We start from the raw sequence: 26,132 nt of genomic DNA on the forward strand, positions 1-26,132 counted from the left end.
AGTATTCTGGATCAAGGCAAAGAAGCCTTCAAGGAGCCATCCTCCAGCAAAGGGGTAACCCCCAGGAGTGGTGAAAAAGTATAAACCCTCCTCAAAGGACCCTAAATATATTCAGGGAAGTACAATACCGGACTCAATTATCGTCACCACAGCCATGAGGAGAGCAAATGCAGTCTCCAACACCGGGCCTCCACCAGAAAATGAAAGTAAGAGGATGGATATGGTGGGGAGAAGAATAGAAAAGGAGGCAGCAACACAGTGGCGTATTGCTAACTCAAATGCCCTACTGAATAGATATGGCCACCAACAATGGGAGGACATAAAGGAGTTGTTGAACAAACTACCTTAGGAGGACAAAAAGAGGGCAACATCTATTGTCCAGGAGGGGGGAAACGTGGCAGACACCTGTCTAAAGTCCGCTTTAGATGCAGCAGACACTGCTAGTAGGCAGATGTGCACAGGAACCATCCTTAGAAGACATGCCTGGCTCAGAATCTCAGGCTTTAAACAGGAAGTTCAAACCTCCAACATCAACAGACCATTCAGTGTAGAAGCTCTGTTTGGAAAAGAGGTAGATGAATCTCTTCAACAAATTAAGAAGGACAACGGAACAGCAAGGGCAATGGGGTCCCTACAGCAAAGAGATTCATTTAAAAGAGGGGGATTCAATAATTGGAAGCCCACAGGTTGGGTCTCCTTTGGTCAAGGACAACAGATGGCACAACAAACTCAAGGGCTGAACCCAGGTCAACAAATGGGTCAGCAGTCAAGCTACCAAGGTTGGCAACAACAACCGAAGCAACCCTTTCAAGGAAGAGGCAATGACAGAGGAAGAGGCCAATCCTCTAGAGGAATAGGAAATGGCTTTACCTGAGTCAATCACAAAAAAGGACTAACACAAAACACCAGTAGGGGGAAGGATATCTTTTTTCCACAGACAATGGGAAAAGATCACAACAATTTTGGTAAAATACGGGTATTGCATAAAGCTAACAAAAATACCACCTGCAAACCCACCAAGAGAAAGAAAATTAATGAGATCAGAACACACACTGCTAAACGCAGCGATCAAGGAACTATGCCTAAAACAGGCAATAGAAAAAGTACCCAAACAAGAATGGTTTAGAGGAAACTACTCCCCATATTTCATAATCACCAAACAGGATCAAACTCTAAGACCAATCATGGACGTAAGATTCACCAAGAAGTTCGTACTAACAGAACGCTTCAAAATGTGTACCCTCCAGTAAATAATCCCACAAACTCAAAAGGGGGATTACTTGGCAACAATAAACCTCAAAGATGCCTACTAACATAGCCCCATGAACAAAAACACAGGAAGTAACTAAGATTCCTGCATAGCGGAACACACTACCAATTTTAAGTACTTCAGTTGGGAATAAAATCAGCTCCACGGGTGTTCACAAAATGTCTAGCAGCAGTAGCGGCATACCTAAGAAGAGAAAAAATCCACGTCAACCCCCGATCTAGATGACTGGCTCATAAGTGGGCATTTGAAACAAACATGTCACCATCATGCTCAAAAAACAATCAAGACGCTACATACACTGGGTTTCTCAATAAACCACGAAAAATCTTCAACAACACCAGAGAGAGAAAAACCTTTCCTTGGAGCAAGATTAAATACAGCGAAAGCAAAGGCATACCCCACAAAGACCTTGATACAAGCAATCCATCAAGAAATGACCCTCTACCAGAGGGGTCAGTCTCTGACCATGAGGAAGGGCATGAAACTAATGGGCAGGATGGCATCCTGCATCCCACTTATCCCACATGCTCGCCTACACATGATACCATTTCAAGAATGGCTTACTAACAGCTGATCTCAAGCCACAGGGAGTTGGGAGGATCTTGTGGTTGTTACACAAAGGGTGCAAGCAGAGATACAATGGTGGCCATTCAACAACATAACACAGGGGAGACCTTTCAGGGACCCAACTCCATCTGTGACAGTCACCATGGATGCATCCCTCAATGGTTGAGGAGTGCATTGCAACCAGCTGAAAGTTCATGGTCAATGGAACAAAACAGTATTCCACAAAGCCCATCAACTTGTTAGAACTTAAAACTGTCTTTCTAGTACTCACGGCATTCCAGAAACACATTCAGGGGAAAACATATTAATTCAAACAGACAATACAACAACAATGTTCTATCTGAACAAACGGGGTGGGACAAGGTCCTTTCCCCTCAGTCTACAGACAGTACATCTACCAGGAGTAGACATCATTGCAGCGGACCAACTCAGCAGACAAAACAACTTCTCCTACGAATGGGTGTTGAAAAAAGAAAACAGTACAGTATCTGTTCAACATCAGGGGAAAACCTGTGATTGACCTGTTTGCCACAATGCAGAGCCAGAAATGCCAGTCCTTTGCCTCGAGGTTTCCACACCACCGATCAAAGGGAAATGCACTTTCACTCAATTGGTCACAGACATTTGCTTACGCCTCTCCACCAATACCCCTGATGTAAAGAGTGTTACAGAAAGCAAAAAACTCGGGAACAAATATGATTCTCATTGCCCCTCAATGGCCAAGGCAAACATGGTACTCAACCCTCCTAGAACTATCCAGGGGAGAAATGGTCAAGATCAGAGCAGAAAAGGACCTGTTAACAATGCAACAGGGCCAGATCTTTCACCCAGAGCCAGCAACGCTACACCTAGCAGCTTGGCACCTGAATACATAGAATTAGGGCACCTCAATCTGCCTCTGCGAACCATGGAAATTCTAAAAAGGGCAAGTAAAGAGTCCACAAGAAAATGCTATACAGCAAAATGGAAGAGATATACCACATGGTGCACCGCTAACAAGAAAAACAGTTCAATCAACACACAAGAAACAGTTATTACATACCTTACTTACCTCTTGGACAGCAACATCAACTACTCCAGCATTAAAGTGCACCTTGCTGCCATAGTGGTATACACAAAAGGAAAATCATGCAAAAGCTTTTTTACAAGACCAGTAATCAAAAGAATTTTAGAAGGAGCAAAAATAATTTCCCCACCAAGAGCAGCTCCAGTACCCATATGGAGCTTAAATACAGTACTTTCTGAACTAATGGCAAAGCCCTTCGAGCCCATGCATATAGCGGACCTAAAACACATTACCCTAAAGACAGCCTTTCCCATTGCAATAACATCACTACGAAGAGTAAGTGAACTGCAAGCATTAACAATTCAAGAACCATACTTACAAATCCACAAAGATAAAGTAATCTTAAAAACGAACCCACAGTTTTTGCCAAAAGAGATATCCAAGTATCACTTAAACCAAAACATTCTCCTGCCGGTTTTCTTTAAAAACCCAAAGACTAAGGGAGAGAGAAGCCTCCATACCCTGGATGTAAGGAGGGCTTTATTGTATTATTTACAAAAAACAGAACAAATCAGGAAGGCAAAGCAATTGTTTGTCGCCTATGCGCATACCAGCACAGGATCACCTGTCACAAAGTCAACAATTGGTAAGATGGATGGTACAAGCCATCCAATTGTGTTATGCCAAGGCCAAAAAAGAATTAACAATTCAACCAACAACTGACTCTACTAGAAAGAAAGGAGCAATGCTAGCCTTTATGGCCAATGTACCCATTGGCTCCATTTGCGCAGCAACAACATAGGCATCACCACACACCTTTACAAAGCATTACTGTGTGGATATGCAAATCAATAAGAGAGCTCAAATTGGACAAAGAGTGCTTCGACACCTGTTTGCAAGTTCTTCCGTTCACCACAGCCTCCCAGACACGGGAGAAACTGCTACATAGTCTTATGCACAGCATGTGAATCCAGAAAAGGATTCACGCTGCAAAACAAAATGGTTACTTACCAGTAGGAGTAGTTTTGCAGCTTGAAGTTTCTGGATTCACATGCGACCCACCCGGCCTGCCCTAGAAGGAAAACAAACAGGTGGGGAAGCAAAGAACTACATCAGTTATTCAATAACCATCTCAAGGATTACAAAAGAGAATAAGAACAGAAAAAAGAATCCGAAGATGGCCACCATGCACGTTGACCTCCAGGATACCGTCTGACGTCACTCCGGGGATGTACCTGGCACCAAATGGTGGTCGACTGCGACAAAAACAAGAAGAAAAAAAAAGACAATTCCGGACCCACCACTAGAAGGCGGAATGATGCACAGCATGGGAATGAGAAATTTCCTAGCTAACATAACGGAAAGTTTCAATTCTATTAAGGACTCTGAGGCGAGGCTTATGCTATTCTTTCTTCACTTTATTGAATAGCAGCCATTTAAAGTCAAGTAAAACAAACTACTATTCTCATGAAACATAGGGAATAAACAATTAAAACAATAGAGTGTCCACAGATAGTGTCTCTTCATCTGCACCAATCAGAAGTCCCCCGGGTGCTGTTAGTCCTCTGTCCCTGTCTACTCTTCCTCTTTCGTTGCTCGGTCAGCCATCAAGGACGCATCAAGTATCTTGTTTATTGGAATCGCCTACAAGGATCAAAGGAGAGCATAAGCGACAGGAGTGGTTAAGGTTTGACCCTGTGGGGAAAAAACATCTCAAGGACAGTCACGTGAGAGCTGGACAATAGTCCCAACAAATCAATGAAAAGATTTACTTACTCCAATACGAGGGAGGGAGGGAAGGTAGTCAATGAACTTGTACCCTGGGTGGGATAATCCTCGCCTCCGAGTCTTTAATAGAATTGAAACTTTCTGTTACGTTAGCTAGGAAATTTTTCATTCTATGTCGGGACAGGAGGTGAAGATTATGCTCGTTTAAAGCTTGCTCACAACCAAGTGAGCAATATCAATAACCGGTTTAAAGTAAAACCGCTTAAAGGTGGAGTCTGAAGACCAGTCTGCTGCATTCAGAATGTCTTCCAGACGAGCTCCCTGGGTAAATGCTTTGGAGGCCATGGCCCCTCTAGTAGAATGCGCTCCAAACGCGCGTAAGTAGATACCAGCTTTCTTCATTACCCAGCGGGCAATCGTGGGGGAGGACACAGCCTTGTGAGGCTATCTAAGCAAAATGAGTAACTGGCGTTCCCCGGGAGGTCTAAACTCCTCTGACATCTCCTCATATGCCTTAAGGCAAGATACCACACAACTTCTGGGAATCCGGGAAAGCGGGATATGAGATGGATTTCGTCCTGCATTTGGTGCGTCTACGGATAGTAAAGGTAACCCCTGTTGGGGAGATAATCCTACCAGATACATCCAGTGCTCTGACATCAGAAACCCGTCTGCAAGAGACTAGACAAAGCAGCATGGCTAATTTCGCAGAAAGTTCCTTTCTAGAGAGGAATCCATTTGGTTGCCAGGAGAGAAACAAGTTCAAAACTTGATTGACATCCCATAGCTGTGAGTTTCGAGGTTCTGGTGGCAAAGAGAGGCGGATGCCTCGAAGCAGGTGACAGACTAATGGATGCTCCCCAACAGGAGAACCATCGACCATAGTGTGCCCAATAGAGATGGCAGAACGGAAGGTATTGATGGTCCTATAAGCCAGAGCCCCTTACGCTAGGGAGGCCAAAAAAATTAAGATGGAGGTTACATCCGCTGACACGGGATTGATACTCCGTCGCAAACACCAATGATACCACCTTCTCCAGGTGGAAAGGTATCGTTTGAGTGTGCTGTCGGCCCACGCCTTGGAGATGAATCTCTCAGCCGCCCCCGTAAGGCCTGGGACCGCCCATCGTCCCCTGTAATCCACCAGGCCATCCGGGTCAGAGATCCCTGCTCGATCAGTGGGTGAGGAACCCCGTTCGGATTGAGGAGAAGAGTTTCGAAAGCAGGGGAGTAGGATTGGAGAATCCCAAGAAAGTTCCAGTAGAACCGGAAACCAGACTTGCGATCTCCAAATCGGCAAAATGAGCACCACGTCCGCTCCTTGCCACCGTGACTCGTGTTATCATGGCAAATGGGGGATAAAGGCATAGCCTGTTTCCTCCTGCCAATTCTGCAGGAACGCGTCCGACCTTTCCGCAAGGGGATCTGGTCTGCAGCTGAAAAACCGGGTGATCCAGGCGGGAGGCGAAGAGGTCCACAGAGAAGGGACCCCAGACGCTTTGGAGATCCGCAAACACCTCCGGTGCAGTTTCCAGAGACTCACATCGTGGAAGCAGCGAGATTGGAAGCCTGCCACCTGGTTTTCCTGACCGGGGAGATACTCCGCTGTGACAGAGATCCGATGATCTAGGCAGCACTCCCAAAAGTTTGCCGAGAGGTCCGAGAGGACCCTCGAGCGTGTGCCTCCCAGATGGTTGATCTATCGGACCGCCGAGATATTGTCCATCTTGAGATGGACGCAGGACCGGATCGAGTCCTTGGTCCAGCACTGGATTGCGAATGAGCCGGCTAAAAGCTCCAGACAGTTCATATGTAACTGTTGCTCCGACGGAGACCACACACCTCCCGTGGTGAAGTCGCCACACCTCACGCCCCAGCCAGATCCGCTCGCGTCGGACTCGATGATATCTGGCGTGGAACCGAAAATGGCTCGTCCATTCCAGGCCTCCATGTGGGAGAGCCACCACTGGAGCTCCTCCCTGGCATCCGCTGACACTCACTTTGTGAGAATAAGAGAGGCCCTTGCGTAGGTGTGTAGCCTTGAGGCACTGGAGGGCTCTGTAATGGAGTGGGCCCGGAAAAATAGCCTGAATGGAGGCCGAGAGAAGGCCTATAATGTGAGCTAGGCCTGAGGGATATCTGAGTCTGGGCTAGAGATCTCCGAATCTCGTGACAGATTTTCGTCTTTTTGCGAGAGGGAAGGCTGAGGGTGGACTCCACGGAGTCTATCGCAAATCCGAGAAAAAACACTTTCTGAGATAGTCAGTGGAGTTGGCCTCATTAATCACAAACCAGAGGCTCTGAAGGATGTCGACCACTGTCTGGAGGTGACTAGAAAGCTTTCTGGGGTCTTGAGCCATCAGAAGAATGTCGTCTAGATAGACTATGAGCCTCATGCCCGATGCCCGTAGGCACTCGATCAACGGCCGGAGTACCTTCGTGAAACACCAAGGGGCGGAGGACAGGCCGAAAGGGAGAGTGGTGAACTCGTAAGTCCTGTTCCGCCATGGAAATTGCAGAAACCGCCGACAGGGCGGAAAGATAGGGATCGCAAGGTAGGCATCCTTGAGGTCGAGGCACGCCATCCAGTCGTTGCAATGAATATCGTGAAGCAGACGGATGCCCTCCATCTTGAAGTGGCGGTAGACCAGCCACTCGTTGAACTCGCATAAGTTGATGACAGGCCGTTTTGCCCCGTCCGGCTTGTCCATTAGGAAGAGGTTGCTGAGGAATCCTTTGGGGTGCGGCAGGGTTTCTGCGATCGCTCCTTTGTCCAGAAGAGACTGGACCTCCTGATTGATCAGGGCGGAGTCTGCAGCGGAAAAACAGAGCAGACTGGGAGCCACGGGCTGTGAAGGTGCCGTGTGAATCTCTATGTGAAAACCCCTCACGGTTTGTAAGACCCAGGCGTCCCCCGTGATGGAAGTCCAAGTTGGGGAAAAAATGTGCCAGACGGCCCCCCCACTTTTAGAAGGACAGAAGGGAGAACACTCACCGGAATTTAATAACTTTAATAAAAGGTTCGCCAAAGAGGCCGCCCTGTGCAACGGGGCCCGCCTCGGAGTCGGCCAGGTCCCCCAGTTTAGGGTCAATCTTGATCAGGCGGGACCTGCGCTGCTCTGTGGATATCGCGCAGTTGGCGTTTCCTAGAAACACCACTACGCGCTGGGCCCGAGAGGTGATCAGGGGATATTAGTGATCCTGACACTTTGGCCTCCTCCTCCATGTCCAAGATTTTGGTGATTGGGCCCAAGGCGTCCAGGAGCTTGTCCTGGCAAGCCCGCCAGAACCGGTCAATGCCCTTCTTAGGGTCCTTGACAAATTTCGGGAGAAAAGAGGCCATTCTGGGGTCAATGTCCGGCGTGGCGTCTACTTTCCCATCGAGGGAGGGGCACGGACACGCCGCCCTAAGGCAGTTGTGGGCCGTGGCTTCGAGCGGGCGGCAGATCAGACTGGCAACGTATTGGGCAACCTTTTCCGAGGGGGCCCAGTCGGAGGACCTCAGGTGGAGGATATCGTCCAGGTCCAGCATGTCCGCACATATATTCTGCCCGTCAGAGGAAGGAGCCGGGCGGGAAGGACGCTAAGGACGGGACGGGCTGGGCTGGCGTCGTCGTCCGTATCTCCTTGGTCCCCGTCCCCAGTGGTTAGCAGGAATTGCTGGGGGAGTAGTAGCAGGAATCGCTGGGGGAGTAAAGCAGGCCTCAATACTATTGATATTTCAGAACTGAAACATTTTGAAGGTGAATTATTTATAACAAATCCTTGTTGTTATTCATTTATGTTAAACAGCTGACAACCATTGACAAAGCCAATAGTACTGACAGGTTTTAGGTGTAGGTCAGTTGTGTTATATATCTGGATACAATTGTATCTCAGAGAGAAACCAAAATACCAGTTGGGTAGCACAGTATGGAAATCACAGAAATTTATTTTAAGTGTTCCCTTTTAGAGTCAACACATTTTTCAGCCCACTTCAAGACCTGTCTTCACATATTTCTATATGACTGATTACAGTCAGCAACTGTGGGTCCTTCCCGAAGCCTGGTTAGAGTATTTGTTTTTTTCTGAGTTGATGCCGCATGCAGTGCAAGACCCTGGGAAAGCACACTTTAAAAGACTGAAGTTGTCACTTGTTACATTTGCACATTACAGTAACTGTTGAACACATTAATGCAGTAAGATGTATAGAACAGTTTTTTTGTTTTAAATATTTAAAATCTATACCAATCCAATCAAGCTTTATTTGACAGATGAGTCCTAAAAGCACGATACATAAGTAATTCATAAAACACAATATAAAAATATGGTTAAAGCCTGTTAAATTAGAACCTGTCCTCATAAGTAATAGATGTGAATGAAAACCGTTTAAAACTACTCTATGTGCTTGAACTATGAAAACAATAGCTTTTTCTTGGAATTAATTAATAAAGGGGTACAATGGATTGGCCACAAATAATTAATCCAGACGCTTGGATGCTAAATGTATCTACAATACATCGTATGTGACTTCCGGCTCCACTAGTACATGTGCAAATGAGTAATGACGGACACGGCCTTCAATTTGCAGGTAGAAGTTGCGATCTTGTAGCCCAAGACCAACCCAAAAATGTTGCCAGTGCAATGACAATAGGGGTTGACTTGTTGGTGTGCAATATTCTTAGTGCTTCACCACTCCTTCTAATGACTTACAGATTAGCTTCAGCGAGCCAAGCACGGTGCGGGGCAGCATATGCTGGGCAGGCAAACAATAAGTGGGCCAGCGACTCCAGATTGGCCTGGCATGCGGGACACATATTGTCACCTGAATTGGCTCATCTAGCTGTATAGAATCTTATTGGCTGTGAACCCACCCTAAATTGGAATTATAACTTCTGATCATGTGGTTTTGTTATTGTGACCCAGTACTGCTTTTAGGCTAGGGGTTGGTTTGGCTTCCAAAAAGCTTCCAGTTAGTGAGGATGTATTACTATTTCTCTGTATGTTATGCATCACCATGTCCCAGTATTTTTCTTTTAGAATCTTTTTCGAAGGGAACAGGGATATTATCGGATCATCCCACAGTGTGGTCATGCCAATGCTTACTAGAGTAGCTCTAACCTCCCGTAACCATTTCATTCTATGGAAGTTTTCTGCCTTTATTAAATCTTTGAAGCCTGCAGCTTAGGTTGCCAATTCAGGTGTGCACCAGATTCTACGCCAGTATAGTAAAGGGCGTAATCTCGCTATATCTGCCAGTGCTTTTCTACCGAGATCATGAAGTAGGGGGCGCACTGGAGTGCTTTGCGGGAGATTGATGATCTTGCGTAGGAACCTATTTTCTACTACAGTAAGCTTAGACAGATTCTCACAACCCCAAAGCTCTGCCCCATAAACGGCTGAGCTGAACACATTCATATTGTATATTTTCAGCACCTGGCAAACTGGTTTTGTGAGTGAGGTGTTAAACTCAAGTGGGAGAGCTCCAGATAGTTGCTGATGCTTTAATGTTGCCAAATCAAGCTGTCGTATCCATTTCAAGTCATTCTGTATAATTATCCCCCAGGTATGTAAAAACACTGACTTGTTCCAAGGGACGATTATTCATAAAGATGCCACCTTTGAATGCTCTATGTGGATTAAAAGACATTAATTTCGTTTTCGACACATTCATTTCCAAGCCCCGCAAGAAGCAGAGCTCCTCAAAGATTAACAGGGCACGCTGGAGGCCACTCGGAGTCTTTCAGATACTCAATGTGTCGTCTGGGAACATTAAATAGGGATTTTTACACCTGCTAAAATTGGGGTGTCTGTAGCGGTAGACTCCATACAATTCACTATCCTATTGATAAACATAGAAAATAGTGTGGGTGCCATGATGCAGCCCTGGCGGACACCTCTCTCAATAGGAAATGGATTTGTAACATTACCCTGTGAGCCCCATCGAATTTGGGCATAGTTATCCTTGTGTAATCTAATAATGAGGGTTAACAGTTCAGGAGACATCCCCCATCTCTTGCAGCACCACCCATAGTTTACTACGGGGGACGAGATCGAATGCGGACTTTAGGTCAACAAAGGCAGCATACAAGCTGCCCTTGCAAAAAGAACTATTGTTGGACAGAATGCAGAACAATGTCATACATTCACCCCAATACAGAGATCTGGGCCTAAATCCATCGTTTTTTTGCTCACCGTGCCATTCCAGTTTGAACCCAGCCATATGCAAATCAGTCTTGACCCTGTGCCCAATGGGAACAGTCCAGCCCGAACTGCCAGGTCAGGTCCTCCCTGGACTGGAAACAAGCATCCTAGGACCGGTTTCGGGGTTTCGCCCCTCTTCAGCCAGGATAGCTTGATTCCAGTGGCATGGAGAGCACGGGACTCACGTCTGAGCATACCCGTCCCACTCGGGGTGACAAATGCAAAAAGAACTATTGATGGACAGAATGCAGAACAATGTCATACATTCACCCCAGTACAGAGATCTGGGCCTAAATCCAAGCTGCCCTTGCCTAGAACCACCGTCTTCCAGTATAACAAAATAAATCGGAACACCTGGTCATACATTCACCCCAATACAGAGATCTGGGCCTAAATCCATCGTTTTTTTGTATCATCTTGCATGACAGTCTCAGTGCACCTATCATGTGATTTCACAATCATCATGTTTGTATGCAATATCTGAACAATGTACTCAAATGTAGTATTCCTCCCTACTCCTAATAGGGTCGGCTGGGCAAGATCAGTGCTCTATAAATACCCTAAATAAAATATCTAACTGGTAGTTGATGTGATTTTTAGAAGCTTTAATGGCACACTCTTGAAACCAAGAGGGATGGCAATAAGATCCTGGAAAGGATGGGTGGTTGCGGCACGTTTATGCACACATTTTGTTAACATTGTTTTTTTGTTTACTGGAAAGGTTTTGTGCAGAACTGATATTTACAATCATTATTGATGTCTCTTTAGATTCTCAGAAATCTTCAGATATGTTGCAAAAAACAGCCAAGATGATGTGTTCTATGAGGATGATGTTTGGCCTGAAGAGGATGAAAATGGGTGAGCAAAATGTGTATCTTAAGCTTTAGCAGAATAAATATGTGCCAGTGTGGAATTGGGAGGACAGCAATGTAGCTGATGCCACTAGAAAATCATCAAATGAACAAGAAACTCCAGTTTTGGAACCCTTGTACTTTTTTTCAGATATTCTCTGAAAGCTTCACTTTTATGATACATGAGAGCTAATCATAATGTCTGTTTACGAAACTAAAGGTCTTATCCTGCAGAGAGTATGTAACAGTCAAACGCTACACGTTCCAGTGACTGAAATGGCATTTTTATGATGGAATTGCTTAGCTATTTGTATGTGTAGGTGATGTGGTAAAGGGCCACCAGTGTGCTCTGGTTGTAGTGTAGCAATCGTTATGAGCATATAAAGTGGAGAGAGTTATAGGTTTTAATTTTGTGATGTGTGCGGAGGCTGGTTATGTTTGTATGTCTGTCATCCTGTACTGAGAGGATATGTATATTTGTAGGACTGGAAGGACGAGTATTTTCCTATAAATATCTCCATGCATGTTTTAAATCTCAGAACACAATTTCTTTTTTATTCTTTGTACTTCTCAAACCAAACAAATAAAAGTAAGCATGCTTGGAAAAACATTTACTGTTTTCCTACTAGCCAAACTATTAAAACAGAAGTGTATGCCGGAAAAACACTACTTAAAAAAGCATACACTCCATCACATAAAAATAAGAAATGGTGCCACAACATAAGGCCATTACATAGTCAAAATTCAACCCTTCTCCTTTAAGAACCTTGGAATACTGCACTATCCTAACATGCCAGTAGGATATCCATTAGGCATTTGTTTTTTTTCACTCTTTGAGGAAGATCCTGAACATAAACTGTGCTTCTTTCAAAGCTACTTTTGGCACTAACACCAATTGTTTGGGGGATTTATTCGCTTTATTTTAATGTTTAGGTATGCAGCCATCATCTTAACACCATTTTCTGATTAAATAAGTGTGTTCATGATTTTCTTTGGCGGTATTTCACCCCATGTTCTTTTTTTTTTTAACCACTATGCTGGCTTTTTAAAAAAAATGGTAATCCTGTGATGGGAAGATGTTAACGAATGATTTGGACTTCGTGACTCTCACTTCATCAAGGACTGTGGAATTTGTCAGAAAATGCCGTAAAGGAAGTTGAGAGACAATGAGGGTGCTGCCTCAGGACTAATAAAGGGGAAATTTCACCTACTGCATCCACTTCTGCTTCAAAGAATAGACCACTTTTCCGCCCTCTCTTCTTCCCATGATGTTCATTAGAAGTTGTCGTATATCTGGGTCAACATTGAGTTATTTGTATGGTGGTGAAGTTCACTGTCTCTCAGAATCTTTCCCCTCTTAAGTGACCTCAATTTAGAAGACCTAAAAGGTTTGTCCAACATCCTTCACTACCAGAACTAGCAGATGTGGTTGAAGTCTCATCAGAGGATAATTATCGGTCCCAGCATCCTGAAGCACCTCTGCAGAGAGTCCAACCACCTGGCAGCCTATTCTTCTGCTTTACAAGGAGGATGTCTACCTGGGGATGAACATTGTTGAGGGTCTAGTGAAATGTCATCGCCCTTGGAGTTCTTGCATGGGATACATGGAAGAGGAGCCAGAAGATCCCAACACAGATGTCATTGTTTTCATCAATATGAGTCACACAGGCCTGATGAAGGCAAAGAGGATCTTCCCCATTGGATTCTAGCTTTACATCCTCTTTATTTGGTTAGTGTGAGTTTTTGCCAGCTTCTCTAGATTATATACCTTGAGAATCTCGCCGATTGATGATCTTGTCCTATTCCATGACCTCTCAGGCAGGGCTTCAATGAAATGCAATCTTCAGACAACCACTCTAGACGTGAGCATACCCATTCTTTTCGAGACCACCCAAGCAAAACCATAAGCTTGTCCCGTCTTCCATTGGTTCCTAGTCTCCTGGAACCCTTGATGGATACCTTCACAAAACCCTTTTTTATTCAGGCAGTGAAAAGACATATGGAGAAGAAATTCAGACTTGCTTAGTCTGATCCTAGGTTGCTGTAAGAGTTGGTAACAGCTAATACTGTAGTGTTAGTGGCAGCAAAAAACAAGTGTAAGCAGCCAACTCATCTTCTCTTAATCTGCCTTAGAAGAAAGCAGAAGATGCGATGATAACAGGAGGAAGAGCGCCAGATCGCTTGAATCATTGTTGAAGCCGCCAGTTCTTTAGCTTTGTTAAGCAGCTTGAACAATTCTATTTGGGGTTCAGTGGCACTAGTCAAAGAATGGATTTTAATATCTGATAATGTCATCTGTGTAGCAACCAATATTGCTTACCTAGCTACTTTGACTTTTTGTCATAGTCTGTGTGAGGCTTTATTTTTGGCTCAGATTGTCATCTTTGACCCCATAAGCCTAGCAGAAGGTTACTGTTAAACAGGTCCTCTCCTTTTAGTTCCCAAGCAGATGACAAAACTTGTAAAATTAATTTGGAGACTGAGACCTTGAAGTTAGTGGGGTTAGAAAAGAGTAATAAATTCTCTCGCATTTAGTTTATATCTGTCTCATGGATGACCCCAACAAAAAATGACCATCATTCAACCACCACTGATGAGCACCCTTGTTAGCTGAAGTATTTCAACTACTTTCTGGCATGGAATGAGATTACGAAAGATTTGGATGCCAGGTATTGAGAATGGGTACAAAATTATACTTTCTGGTGACTCTTAACTGCAGATTCCTCACCCGTTGAATATTCACAGGTGCCAGACTCGATACGGAAATGTTGAAAGCAGTGCTTTTGTGTACCATTAGTTGGCGCCAGGTGACTCTGTGCCCATGTCATTCTGCTATTGAAGTGACAAGCAGAGCCGCATATAAGCATCTCTGGGTGCTCTGACATCAGTTCTTCCCTTCTGCGTCTTCAGATGCCAATCTGGAGCTCTGCGCCCATTTTCTTCACTTGTGAAGAGATTTTTTCTCAACTAAAATGTTTCCAGTGTGCAGGGGATGTTATACCCAAATACGGCAGGGTTTAAGCCTTGTATGGACTGTCGCAAACAAATGTCTGGGCAGATCCCCGTGTGGTCTACCTCTGCTGGCTGGATTTGTCACACAGGGTTCGTCACACAGCACTAAGGCCTGGGACAACTGTGCCCAGATGACTCCGAAAGCCATTTGAGATGGAGAGGTTACGCTCTACGTGGCAAAGCACAGGAAAGCTCAGCACCCATTCTATTGCAAGTCGAAGTCAAGAGTGCGAACCTGATCCTAGTCCCACTCGCACCTGAAGCCATATCTGAGGTCGAAATCTTTGCGTAGGTCAAAGAAAAAACATGGTATAAGTGTGACTCAGCCCCTTCCTCCCCTCTCTAAGGAATGCGCAAGATTGTCACTGTGCCTCTTAATCTCCATCTGAGCAAGCAATATTGTCTCTGTTCCTGTCTGTGACCTCCACAGCAAGTAGAAGTTTTTTGAGAGGCCTTTCTGTGCATATTTGGCATGCTTCCAGTTCCTTCAGCCGTGCCTATGGGTCCCAAGGCTCCTCAAGGGCATCAGTCAGGTTACTGTTGGCTTTGTTCGCCCTCTGCACTATCTGGAACTCTTGAACCTGCCCCGGTTTCGATACGTCTGGCTCGGTGCCACAATCTGCAACAACCCCTCATTTATCGACCCCGGCACTGGTACTGTAGACACTGGAGGAGGACTTGCAACCTATCATTCGGTCTGACCCCAAACCGGCATCCGCTCCACCACAGCCAAGGCTGTGCCCAGAAATTTCTATACCATAGCCTATTGTAAACATTTGGTACTCTAACACTATCAGGCTACCACATGGCTGTGCAAATACTTTGTACCAACTTTTTCTGATCAGAGCTAGCCTTATTGAGATGACGAAGGAGGGATGGGGAAGAGTGTACCCCATCTTATGATGCTAATGACTGGTATGTGGACTTGCAGGAGGCCAGTGGACCGACCACATCACCCGATACTAGACTAGGTTCTCCCCCCTCAGCGATCGACTGAGAGTACTTCTTTCACAACAATGATTCACAGGGCTGCTGAGGTCCTGGATCTCCAGCTCCACACTATAGAGGTCAAAACATATGTCCTCACAGAGGTTTTGCAGCCTGGCCAGGCTTCTACCAAACCTCTTTTGCTCTTTAATGGGGCCTGATTAATTGGGCACGTGGGCTAAGCCATGTTTTGCCCCCCCCAGTTAACTGTCTAGTCGCCCACTGTCATAGACCTGATCCAGGGGATCCTTATTTATGATCCAGCACCCATCGCCTGAAAGCTATGTGGAATAGGCATTGACCCCTAAAAGGAACGCAAATGCCTTTCTAACCACTCCCTGAATAGGGAGTCGAATTAAGTGGATACCTTTGGCAAGCACATGTCTTGTCCTAAGATAGTGTAATGAAAACGGTCTCCTGAGCCGTTATACCCCCATGCTGTGGGATGTGGTTGGTAACATTCAGCCTTCAGTCCCAGAAGAAATGCAAACTTAATTGGCCCAGATTATTTACAATGCTCAGGATGTGGTCGAATTAATTATCCGCTTGGGCAGCACCGACTGTCTTGGCAGGGCCATGGAAACTATAGTTGTGCTTTGGCACCATGCATAGCTTGAGTTCTGAGGGCTTGTCTAGGGATGTCTAGGCATCCCTAATGGACATGATCGAAGGCTCCGCCTATTCAGCAAAAGCGGACTCTGCCCTGGAGTGATTTGAGGAAAGCTGAGCAGCAGCATGCTCTCTGGGTCTTTTTGCTCCAGTCTGGATACAACCACAGGTTTCCTGCCTTTTCAGGTATATGCCTCGGGCTTGGCATATAGACCATGTCAGCCCCACCCACATAGCAGGCTGCCCAGCCCTTTTCCTGTCGAGGCTGTGGATCTGGCTGGCAGTGGCCTAGCCATCAGGAGCAGTTTTCTGCCCAGTCCTCTGACAGGCTTACACCAGAGTCTGCCAGCGCAAATTGAACAGCGGTAGTTGCATTTTTTTGATCTCCCATCAGAGGTCTTTAATGTCATCTTGGCGACCAGACGCCCTTCCACGATATCTGTAAATGCAGTGTGCTGGGATAAAATTTGTGACCTGGTGTGGCACCTGACAATTAGACCCGATGCAGGCAAACTTGTTGAACGTGCTGTTTGTTTTTGGCTCAGCAAGGCTTTAAGGTTACCCATCGGCTCTGTCAGCCTTTTTACATTTGCCAGACCAGCCGTCATTGTTTAAATCACTATTTGTGATGCATTTTAGGAAAGGTTTGTAGCATATGTTTCTGCCAACCACTTTTGTGATGCTACAGTGGGACTTGGATTGAGTCCTCACTTTCCTCATGTGCTTTCCTTTCGATCCCATGCACAGTTGCTGGCTACATCTGCTCACCTCGAAGATAGCTTTCTTGATAGCGATAACATCTGTATACAGGGTGATTGAACTTCAGGCCCTCTCGGTCCATCCTCCTTATACCCTCTTTTTCCCAGAGAAACTGGTGCTCACAACCTGGGTAGCAGTTCTTCCCAAAGGCGGTAATGACTTTTCACATTAGTCACACCATTACGCTTCATGTCTTGTTTGCTCTGCCTCATCTGTCGAAGGAGTATGTGAGACTTCATTGGTTGGACCCCAAGATTGATCAGATGAAAGAATATGGAGTGGAAGATTAGCTCTTCGTGGTGTTCGCAGGGGTGAAGAAAGATAAGGAGTTGCATAAGCGGACCATCTCCTGAAAGGCAGTCCTCTACTTTGCAATCTGATACACATTGGCTAAGAATCAGGCTCCAGAAGGTCTCAGAGCTCGCACCAACAGAGCGAAGGCTGCTAACACTGCGTTGGCACGCTGGATGCCTATCCTTGATATCTGTCAGGTAGCTACTTGGGCATCAGTGCACACATTCATGAAACAGGACTGCATGGACAAGTCCGGTCCATCTGATGGGTATTTTGTCTGCTCAGAATAACAAGTTACTTACCTTCGGTAATTCTCTTTCTGGTCGATACTCTAACTGCAGATTTCTTACTCCCGCCTCAGACCTCGTCATTTTGTGGCATGGTCTCTTCCAACTAAAAAGATCCCAATATAGAAATCTGCACACTGGTTCTTTCAGTTTGCGCAAACTCTCCGTACCTGAGAGAGCAGAGGACTTCCTGAAAGAAATGATCTGATAGAGACTACTAGCCGCAGATTCCTTCACATAGAATTGTCCCCAGGCGTGAGACTGGATCCGGAAACGTTTTGCCACAGCATCCCTGCGCGCCGGGGGCAGGCGACATTACGCGACTCCGCCCAGGCGTTGTCTGCGTACGTGACGTCAGCGAGGTCACACAAGACCAGCCCCTGCACGCCCACGTCAGTTTTTCCTTTTCCGCATGCAACGCGCATCCGTTCCTTGCTGCGGGCCTGTTTAAGGCCCCCTTTCTTCCATTCTTTTTTGGTGGAACAGTGTGCGAATGCCTTCGGGCTTTAAAACTTGCACGTTTTGTGGGCGTCTTATGTCGGCGACGGACCCTCACCTCATTTGCATGTGGTGTTTGGGGGAGGATCACGGCACCTCAGATTGTGCGGCGTGCCAAAATTTGAAGCTGAAGTCGCGGCAGGAGCACCGAATGAAACTTCTCTCGGCGCGTCTCTCCAGGTCGACGTCCTCCCCTCGGTCTGCTTCGGTGGACGGCTTCAAGTCCGGCCGTGGTCGTCGTCCTCGCCTTTCTCCAATGTCACGTGAGCGTCGCTCCCCAGTGGGTAAGTGTCGCAGTTCGTCCCCGGGGGCTGGTTTCCGGCCTACCGGGGGCGTGGACTCTCCGCGGGTGATACGGCCCTGCGTGTCGTCCTATCCACCGTTTCCTGGTGTTGGGGCATCGAGAGTCCAGATGGAGACTTACGCGGCGGCTTTGCAGGCCTCACTGGCGTCTCCTCCTCCTTCCCCTCCTGGGGCGTCAGAGGCTCCCTCGCATTAAGCAGGGCGCTCCGCGGCGCCGCCGGTGGCTCCGGTTTCGGCGCCAACTGGGTCGATCCAGGCTTTGAGGATGTGGTGCTGTTGGGGTGCGGCTCCTCTGGGACACCTCCTTCAGGCCACGGCGTCTCTGCCCCGCCGCAAGCCCCCACGGGGGTCCCTGTGGTGTTGCGGGAGGTCGCCGGGGCTCGGGTTGCATCCTCGAGCCCCTCTCGGTCCCTTGGCAGGGTGGTCCTGTCTAAGGCCGAGGTGACGCCGCTACGGTGCCGGCAGCAGCTGGACCGTGCGGAGCCACAGGGGTCGGTGGACTCTTCTCGCCCCGCTCCGGGTCGAGGTCGGACCCCTAGTCTCTCTCCGGGCCCCTCTCGTATCTCCTCACAGGCGGCTGCTTCGTTGGAGGGCGAGTCGGAGGTTGCATCGTCCCTGGCGCCGCCACAGGGGTTGCCGGGCGACCTTCGCCTCATTCTGGGCCGCGGCCGGCGGAGGGCTTCGGGCCCCTCCCCGGGCCCATCCCGGATGGCGCCGGGGTCCTGCCTCAAGCAGTGGACTCTACGGCTCCGCGCAGGGGTCGTACTGTGGATTCGTCTTCGGACGCTCCTTCTCCGGAGGCAGGCTGCATATTGGTATCGTCCTCCCCGGAGACTGGTCGCCGTGTGGTGTCATTTTCACCGGCGTCGAAGGGTGGCTCCCCGCCCTTCCTGAGGCCAGGGGTGTTCGTCGGAAGAGCGGCAGGTCCCTCATTCTTCGACTCCTCTTGACTTCCAGGTTTAGCCCTTGCCCGCCCCACTGGGCCTCGGGGACGGCCGCCTTAGTTTGCAGCCGTCGCCCACAGAGGAGCTGCTTGCTCCACCGCGGGGCCCTACGGATGCGGGTGCGGCCTTTGCTCACGCGGTGTCCACGGCTGTGGGCATCCTACGCATGGTGGCTCACTTTCCGGTGGACCATCTGTTGGAGGTCCTCCACCAGGGCTCTGGTGGGAGGGAAATCTTGCTTTCCTTTGAAGGTTCGCTCCTTTCTGCCTTGACAGGGGCTTGGAGGCGTCCTGCCTCCGGGGACCCGGTGCCTCCGCATCTTCTGCAGCGGCACCTTCCGATGCCGCGTGCCCCGGCGTGCCTGTCCATTCACCCCTCAGCCGCCAGTCCCCTTCTGCGGACTGCTTTTCCCTCCCTGCCGCCCCTGTTGTCTCCGCCGTCCAGAGAGGCCCGCTGGCTAGACACTTGGGGATGCAACATTTTCGCCTCGACCAGCACGGCCTTGCGGGCCCTTAACACCTTGTGTGTGATGGCTGGGGCCTCCTCCTGTTTGTGGGACTCGACTGAGTCTCTGGGGTCTGCAGCGTCCCAGGAGTCTGCTCAGGTGGATTTGCGGCACCATGCATTGGATGGCCGGGAGCTTGCAGCGTTTATTCTCCGCTCCGCTCTGGACGTCTGAGGTGCTGGGCCGGGCCATGGCTTCATCAGTTGCTCTCCATGCCTGGCTTCAGGACGGCATCTTCCCTGAAAATATTCGGGAGAGGCTCATTGATCTCCCATTTTAATGGCAGTCTGTTTCATGCCCCGGCCGACTCCACCATCCAGAGGCTCTTGGCAGGGCTCCGTCCTCCTCCTCCTCCTCCTCCTCCTCCGTCCCCTCCTCAGTGACTTCTGAGTTAGGGTTGCATCTGGGCCTTCTTAGGCTGGCCGTTATGGTTGTGGAGTATGTTTTTCTGGCCGTTTACGTCCTTCCTTGGGACTTTGGCATTGTTGGCTGCTGGACGGCCCCGTTGTTGTTGTGTGTGAGTTCTGCAGGAGTTGTTGCGCAGACTTGGCCCTGAGATTGGGCCTTCTGCTTTTCTTGGGCTGCTGTCAAGCCTGTAGCAGGGGTGCTTTTTTTTTCCCCGTGTTTCTTTTGTTTCTTCCTCTGCTGCGGAAGTTCTTCCAAAGAGGGTTCCCATATATTGGGACTTCACGTGCCCTATGTGGGGTAATGGTAGCTGTCATATGGCTGGCGCCCTGCTGGAGGGTTCTGGTCGCCTTCGGGTACCTGTTCTCCATGGTGTTTACGTAGGTTGCTTTTGCTTCCTGAGGTCGTGTGCGCGGCCACTCATGGTGGTGGCCCGGGCCTCTCCTCCTCTCCCTGCTCCTGTTCTGTGGTCTGGGATGTCCCTGTGTTCTCCCTTGCCAGGCGTTGCCTACTTGGTCTTCCTGGGGCCTCTGGCTGTTTTTTTTCTTGCTTCTGGCCTTGACTGCCGGCATTGTTCTGGCTGGCAGTGATGAATACAGGCCTCAGCTAGGCCCGCAGGACACAAGGGTTCGCTCTCCTGTAATGGAATCTACAAGGAAGTTGGCACGGAAACTGCAAAGTACAAAGACAGTTTATTAACCCTTAAGGGTGGTCCTACAATCCATACAACACCCTTCGGTATTGCATAGAGTAGCACACCGAACTTACGAACACAGTCCCCTTTTATACACAACAGAGGGGCTCATAAGTGGGTGGATACAACATGAGGCGAAGAACATTACCTTTTATGGACATTTTCGATACAGAATCAATATGTGGGCGGAGTTGACACATCTCTAAGCCCGCGAAAACATGGTCGAGCGAGGATTAACTGATAACAGATGTGGTCAAGCCTGGGCATGCGCCAGACGGACAAAGGAGCTATTTATAGACTGTTACTAGGAAGATTACAAGAGCAACTAACACGAAGATAGGACTCTTCTCGTGCTGAGCACGTGGAGACATGACAATACAAAATGGAGTCCAGACTTTAGTCAACATAACGAAAGGAACTCGGTCCTAAAGGGGAATTCATGTCTTTAGTGAATGCTTAATCACATCGTTGTTTCAATTTTCAACAGACGACCCTTTCAGCATTTACTGAAGACATCCGGTTTATTAGAATAATCATTGTATATGTCAATTTTCATCATTTCTTCTATTTCATTAGTTAAATGTTTCTGGTAAGTGACATTAGCAATAGCTTTCTTATCAGGAATACAGAGTGACATACATAGGGAACAGAGTAAAGGACCACATTGGATACAAATACAACAGGAAAACAGAATTGCTACAATAATACAGAGACCAGTTAAAACCTTCCACCCCCATGTGGTGATCAATGCCCAAAACCATCCAGAAAAGGTTCAAGTGCCATTTTCTGTATGGATTTCAGCTGCAATTTTATGTAACTTGTTAATAGCATTATAGACTGATGGCGTGTGGTCAGGAATAAACACACAACAACTACTTCCGATAATTTTACATGCTCCACCTCGGTCAGCGAACATAACATCTAACACCATACGATTCTGCAATGCAACAATTCTAGTGATTTGTAATTCTTCCGTAAGATTCCCAAGAGCAGCAGCGGTTTGATTTGTCACAGCCTCTACAACTCTTGTTAACCTTCGAACTTTCCTACTATTTAGGGCAGCTCCAACAAAGAAGAACAATCCTAAATTAAAATCAATATACTGCTGCAGACTAGTATCAGTCTGGTCAACATCATCAATAGATAGAGTACGTTTATACCTATTTACAGTCACATTATTCAACAACTTCAAATCTTTATGATAAGATGCAGGTGCCAAAAATACAGGAGGTAATGGGAATGCTACGGAACATACTCCAGACCAACCGGCTGGCAAACGATAATAACCTTTATTTCCACATACGAAGTACGTATTATGGGATGCTAAGAAGGTACTGTTATTCAACCCGTCGATGTTCAGGATAGTGATACAGTCACTAACACCAACAGGAATATAACCCACACTCTGGACACACAGGTCCGCTTGAGCTTGTGCCACTTGAATCACGAATCGGTCTTTCCCCACAGTGTCCCTAGTGTTCCGAAAATATAGGGAATCGATTAATTGTCTGGTCGATACTCTTCCCATTCCCAAATTGTCCCATTCGCTTGTGGATAACCATCTTTATCTTGATGACATTCCCTATTAAGTCTGAAAAGTAACCGTCCCACTGTAGGTTTCCGAGTGGCAAAAAGCAAAGTGTACCATGCTCTACAAGAGCCATTATGAGAAAAAGGAAGAGGTATGAACGGAGTTCCTCCTTTCTTCTGGTGAGCTGGCATCATGCCACATGTCCAACAGTTCGTAGCATTAGTGGCAACATGAGTATGATGCAACATCTGGATGAAAGTGTTATTCAAACAAGACTGGCGATGCTTCAACTCTTGATACGGAAGGGTATAAAAGTAGTGCTCCTCAGGCACTGGAGTAGTCAAAACAAGCAACTCTCGAGCAGGAGTCACATCCTCAACAAACCATGTGGTTATCCCAACAATAGCTACTGTAAGAATAAAACCTGTTGCACAAAGGATTTTCTTTTTCTCCATTTTAGAACGAAAAATCAATATCTTCCTGAAACTAAAAGGTTGTCAGAACTCTTCCCCTTAGGCAGCGGTTGATTTCTTCACCAGCGGGCCAAGACGGGTGTCGCTACACTAATGCAGGGCTGATCCCTCCCCCCTTGCCACATTGGCTCTCCGTTTCACTAACCTAAGGGCCGTTCTGACAACTTGTCCTGATACTGAAGAATTCACTTCCCTGGTCTGAGATGATATCGTCTTCCTCCAGGAATCACGTGGTCCGGAAAGAGCTCCTCAGTGTCGTTCGGTTCCACAGCACGGTCTTTCTCTGCAGTCAGAATTTCTCGATGGTCGGTCAATACAGCAGGCTCCACCAATCCAGGCGGCACTTTACGACAGTGCAGGGAATGGATCCAGTTCTTTTGGTTGGAAACCCGCACAGCCATCCTCGTTGCAAGTAAGACTTGCTCAGGACCAACCCATCTCGGCTCCAAGCTGTTCGTCCTTTCAAAAATCTTCAGCATAACATAGTCTCCAGGTCGGAGACTATGACCTTCGCCTGTGGACCGATCAGGGAGCGCCTCTCGGACCTGTTCATGAATAGAAACCAAGTTATCCGTTAACTGTGCCAGATAATCATTCATCATTACACAAGGTACATCATACACAGCCTTAGGTCTTGGTGGACCCCAAATATTCATTGGGCGTCCAAAAACGATCTCGTAAGGCGTGAGACCGGTTCGAGAATGTGATATCGATCTAATTGACAATAATGCCAGCGGTAAGGCATCTGGCCAAGTCAAAGAAGTCGAAGCTTGGATCTTAGCGATCTTGAGCTTCAGCGTACCATTATACTTCTCAACCAGTCCTGCAGACTGAGGGTGAAACACTGCATGAAACTTCTGGGTAATGCCTAGACCCTTCAAGACATACTTTATAACATCCGCTATAAAGTGAGGTCCGTTATCACTCCACAGCAGTCTACAAACGCCATATCGAGGGAAGAACTCCTTCAATAGCATCTTGGCTGTAGTCCTTGCAGTATTATCTTTCGTAGGGTATGCCTCAACCCATTTACTGAAGGCACAAACCACTACTAGAACATACTTCAAATTGTTACAGCGTTCAAGCTGGATGTAATCCATCTGCAAAACCTCAAAGGGTGCAGTAGGTGTCACAAATCCTCCTGCTGGAGTTCGAGTACCCTTTCCTGGGTTATACCTCAGACAAATCATACAGGTCTGCACTACCCTCTTTGCCGTGCTAGCAATCTCTGGATGCTCCCAGACTTGAGTAAGCAATTTTACAATTGCGGAAGCTCCAACATGTGCTAGCCCATGTGCCATCTGAACCATAGGTTGTACAAAAGCTGTGGGTAACTTCCATCTATCCATCTGCTTATTTCTCCAACAACCCTCATCATCCAATTCTCCATCATTGGACCATTGCTCCCGTTCTTTGTCAGAAGCGGTCCTCTGTATTTCCAGCACTTCTCTCTTTGCATCGTGCCATCTTTCTACCTGCGACTTCACTACGTACATGGCAGTAGCACCAGGCTGCATTGCAGTCTCCCGTGCCACCCGGTCTGCCAAAGCATTCCCTTCTCCAACTTTATCAACCACTTTCTTATGGGCACTACATTTAATTATAGCAATCTTCTTCGGATATGTCAATGCGGTCAAAAGGTTGTGAACTAACTCTCCATGCATTATCTGTACTCCATGAGACGTTAGAAACCCTCTCTCCTTCCAGAGTAGGCCGAAATCATGCGCTACTCCGAAGGCATAGCGACTATCTGTATAAACATTCACACACAATCCTGTACTGAGCTCACATGCTCGTGTTAATGCTATAAGTTCCGCTGCTTGAGCTGATTTCTGTGGTATGCGTGCTGTCTCCACTATCGTTTGCAGTGTGGTAATTGCATACGCTGCTGAAGTCGTACCATCTGGTAGCTTCAGGCATGATCCGTCCACCCACAATTCTCCATCAACATCTGGAAAGGGCGTATCTTGGAGATCAATACGACCCTTTGTCTGTTCCTCAGTCACAAGAATACAATCATGTGATTTTCATGCTTCAGACTGAGTTTCCGGAAACGGCAACAATGTAGCCGGATTTAACGTTAAACACCTCTTTAACGTAATATGAGGAGCCAAAAGCGTCAACTCATATCCCGTTAAACGGGCACTGGTCAAATGCTGCGTTTTTGTCTGATTAAGCAGGGCATCAACAGCATGGGGGACTAATACCAACAGTTTGTGAGATAACACAATTCCCTCGCTTTGGCGTATTGACACAGCTGTCGCCGCAACCGAGTGAAAACAACCAGGCAATGCTCGGGCAACAGGATCAAGTACAGCCGAAAAATATGCACAAGGGCGCTGCTTGCCGCCGTGCATCTGCACTAAAACTGATAATGCACATCCATCTTTCTCATGCACATACAGCGAAAAGGGTTTTGTATAATCAGGGGTCCCTAACACTGGTGCTGAACAAAGGGCCTGTCGCAATTGCTGGAAGGCAATGTCACACTCATTTGACCAGGGAAGCGGAATAGGTGTGTCTTTTGTCAAAAGGGCTAATAATGGCTTGGCTATGTGTGAAAACCCTAATATCCATTGCCTACAAAAAGAAACAAGACCCAAAAATGCACGCACGTCCTTCTGTGTGGAAGGCACTGGCGTGTCCAAAATTGCTTGAATACGATCTGGCGTGAGTGCACGCCCCTCCTTAGACAAAAGGTGACCCAAATAAGTCACCTTTGGTCTACAGAATTGCAATTTCTTCCTCAATACTTTGTGATTGTGAAATGCCAAAAAGGAAAGCAAGGATAACGTACTCTTCTCACACAGCTCAGGAGTGTCAGCCGCCAACAAGATGTCATCGACCTATTGTATAAGGGAGACACCCTCAGGCAGAACAAAAGAATCCAATTGCCTTTTCAATGCTTGACTGTAAATGCTAGGGCTTTCTGTGTAGCCCTGAGGAACTCTACAAAATCGATAAGACCTATTATTCAGAGTGAAACCAAAAAGGTATCGGCTATTAGGATGAATAGGGATCGAAAAGAAGGCATTTTTCAAATCAATAACCGAAAACGTGGTCGCCGTTGGCGGGACCAAAGTGAGCAACGTCGTGATATCAGAAACCACTGGATACTGAGGTATCACGATCTTGTTCACCTCCCTCAAATCAATGATAAACCGATAAACCTTGGCATCCGTATCTTTCTTCAAGATGGGTAAAATCGGACTGTTACAGACGTTGT

At 47.2% G+C, this 26,132-nt stretch overlaps 1 protein-coding gene across 1 annotated transcript in view; it reads left to right on the forward strand.

Annotated features, from left to right (window-relative positions):
• Nucleotides 1-26,132, forward strand: part of XRN1 (5'-3' exoribonuclease 1) — a 1,184,094-nt gene that overhangs the window by 472,796 nt on the left and 685,166 nt on the right. Inside the window, exon 26 of the mRNA XM_085633624.1 lies at nucleotides 11,523-11,612. Coding sequence (XP_085489750.1) covers nucleotides 11,523-11,612 — 90 coding nt within the window. The remainder of the gene's footprint in view (nucleotides 1-11,522; nucleotides 11,613-26,132) is intronic.

This window comes from Triturus cristatus, chromosome 11 (genome assembly GCF_964204655.1).
Source record: "Triturus cristatus chromosome 11, aTriCri1.1, whole genome shotgun sequence".
Lineage (NCBI taxonomy): Eukaryota > Metazoa > Chordata > Amphibia > Caudata > Salamandridae > Triturus > Triturus cristatus.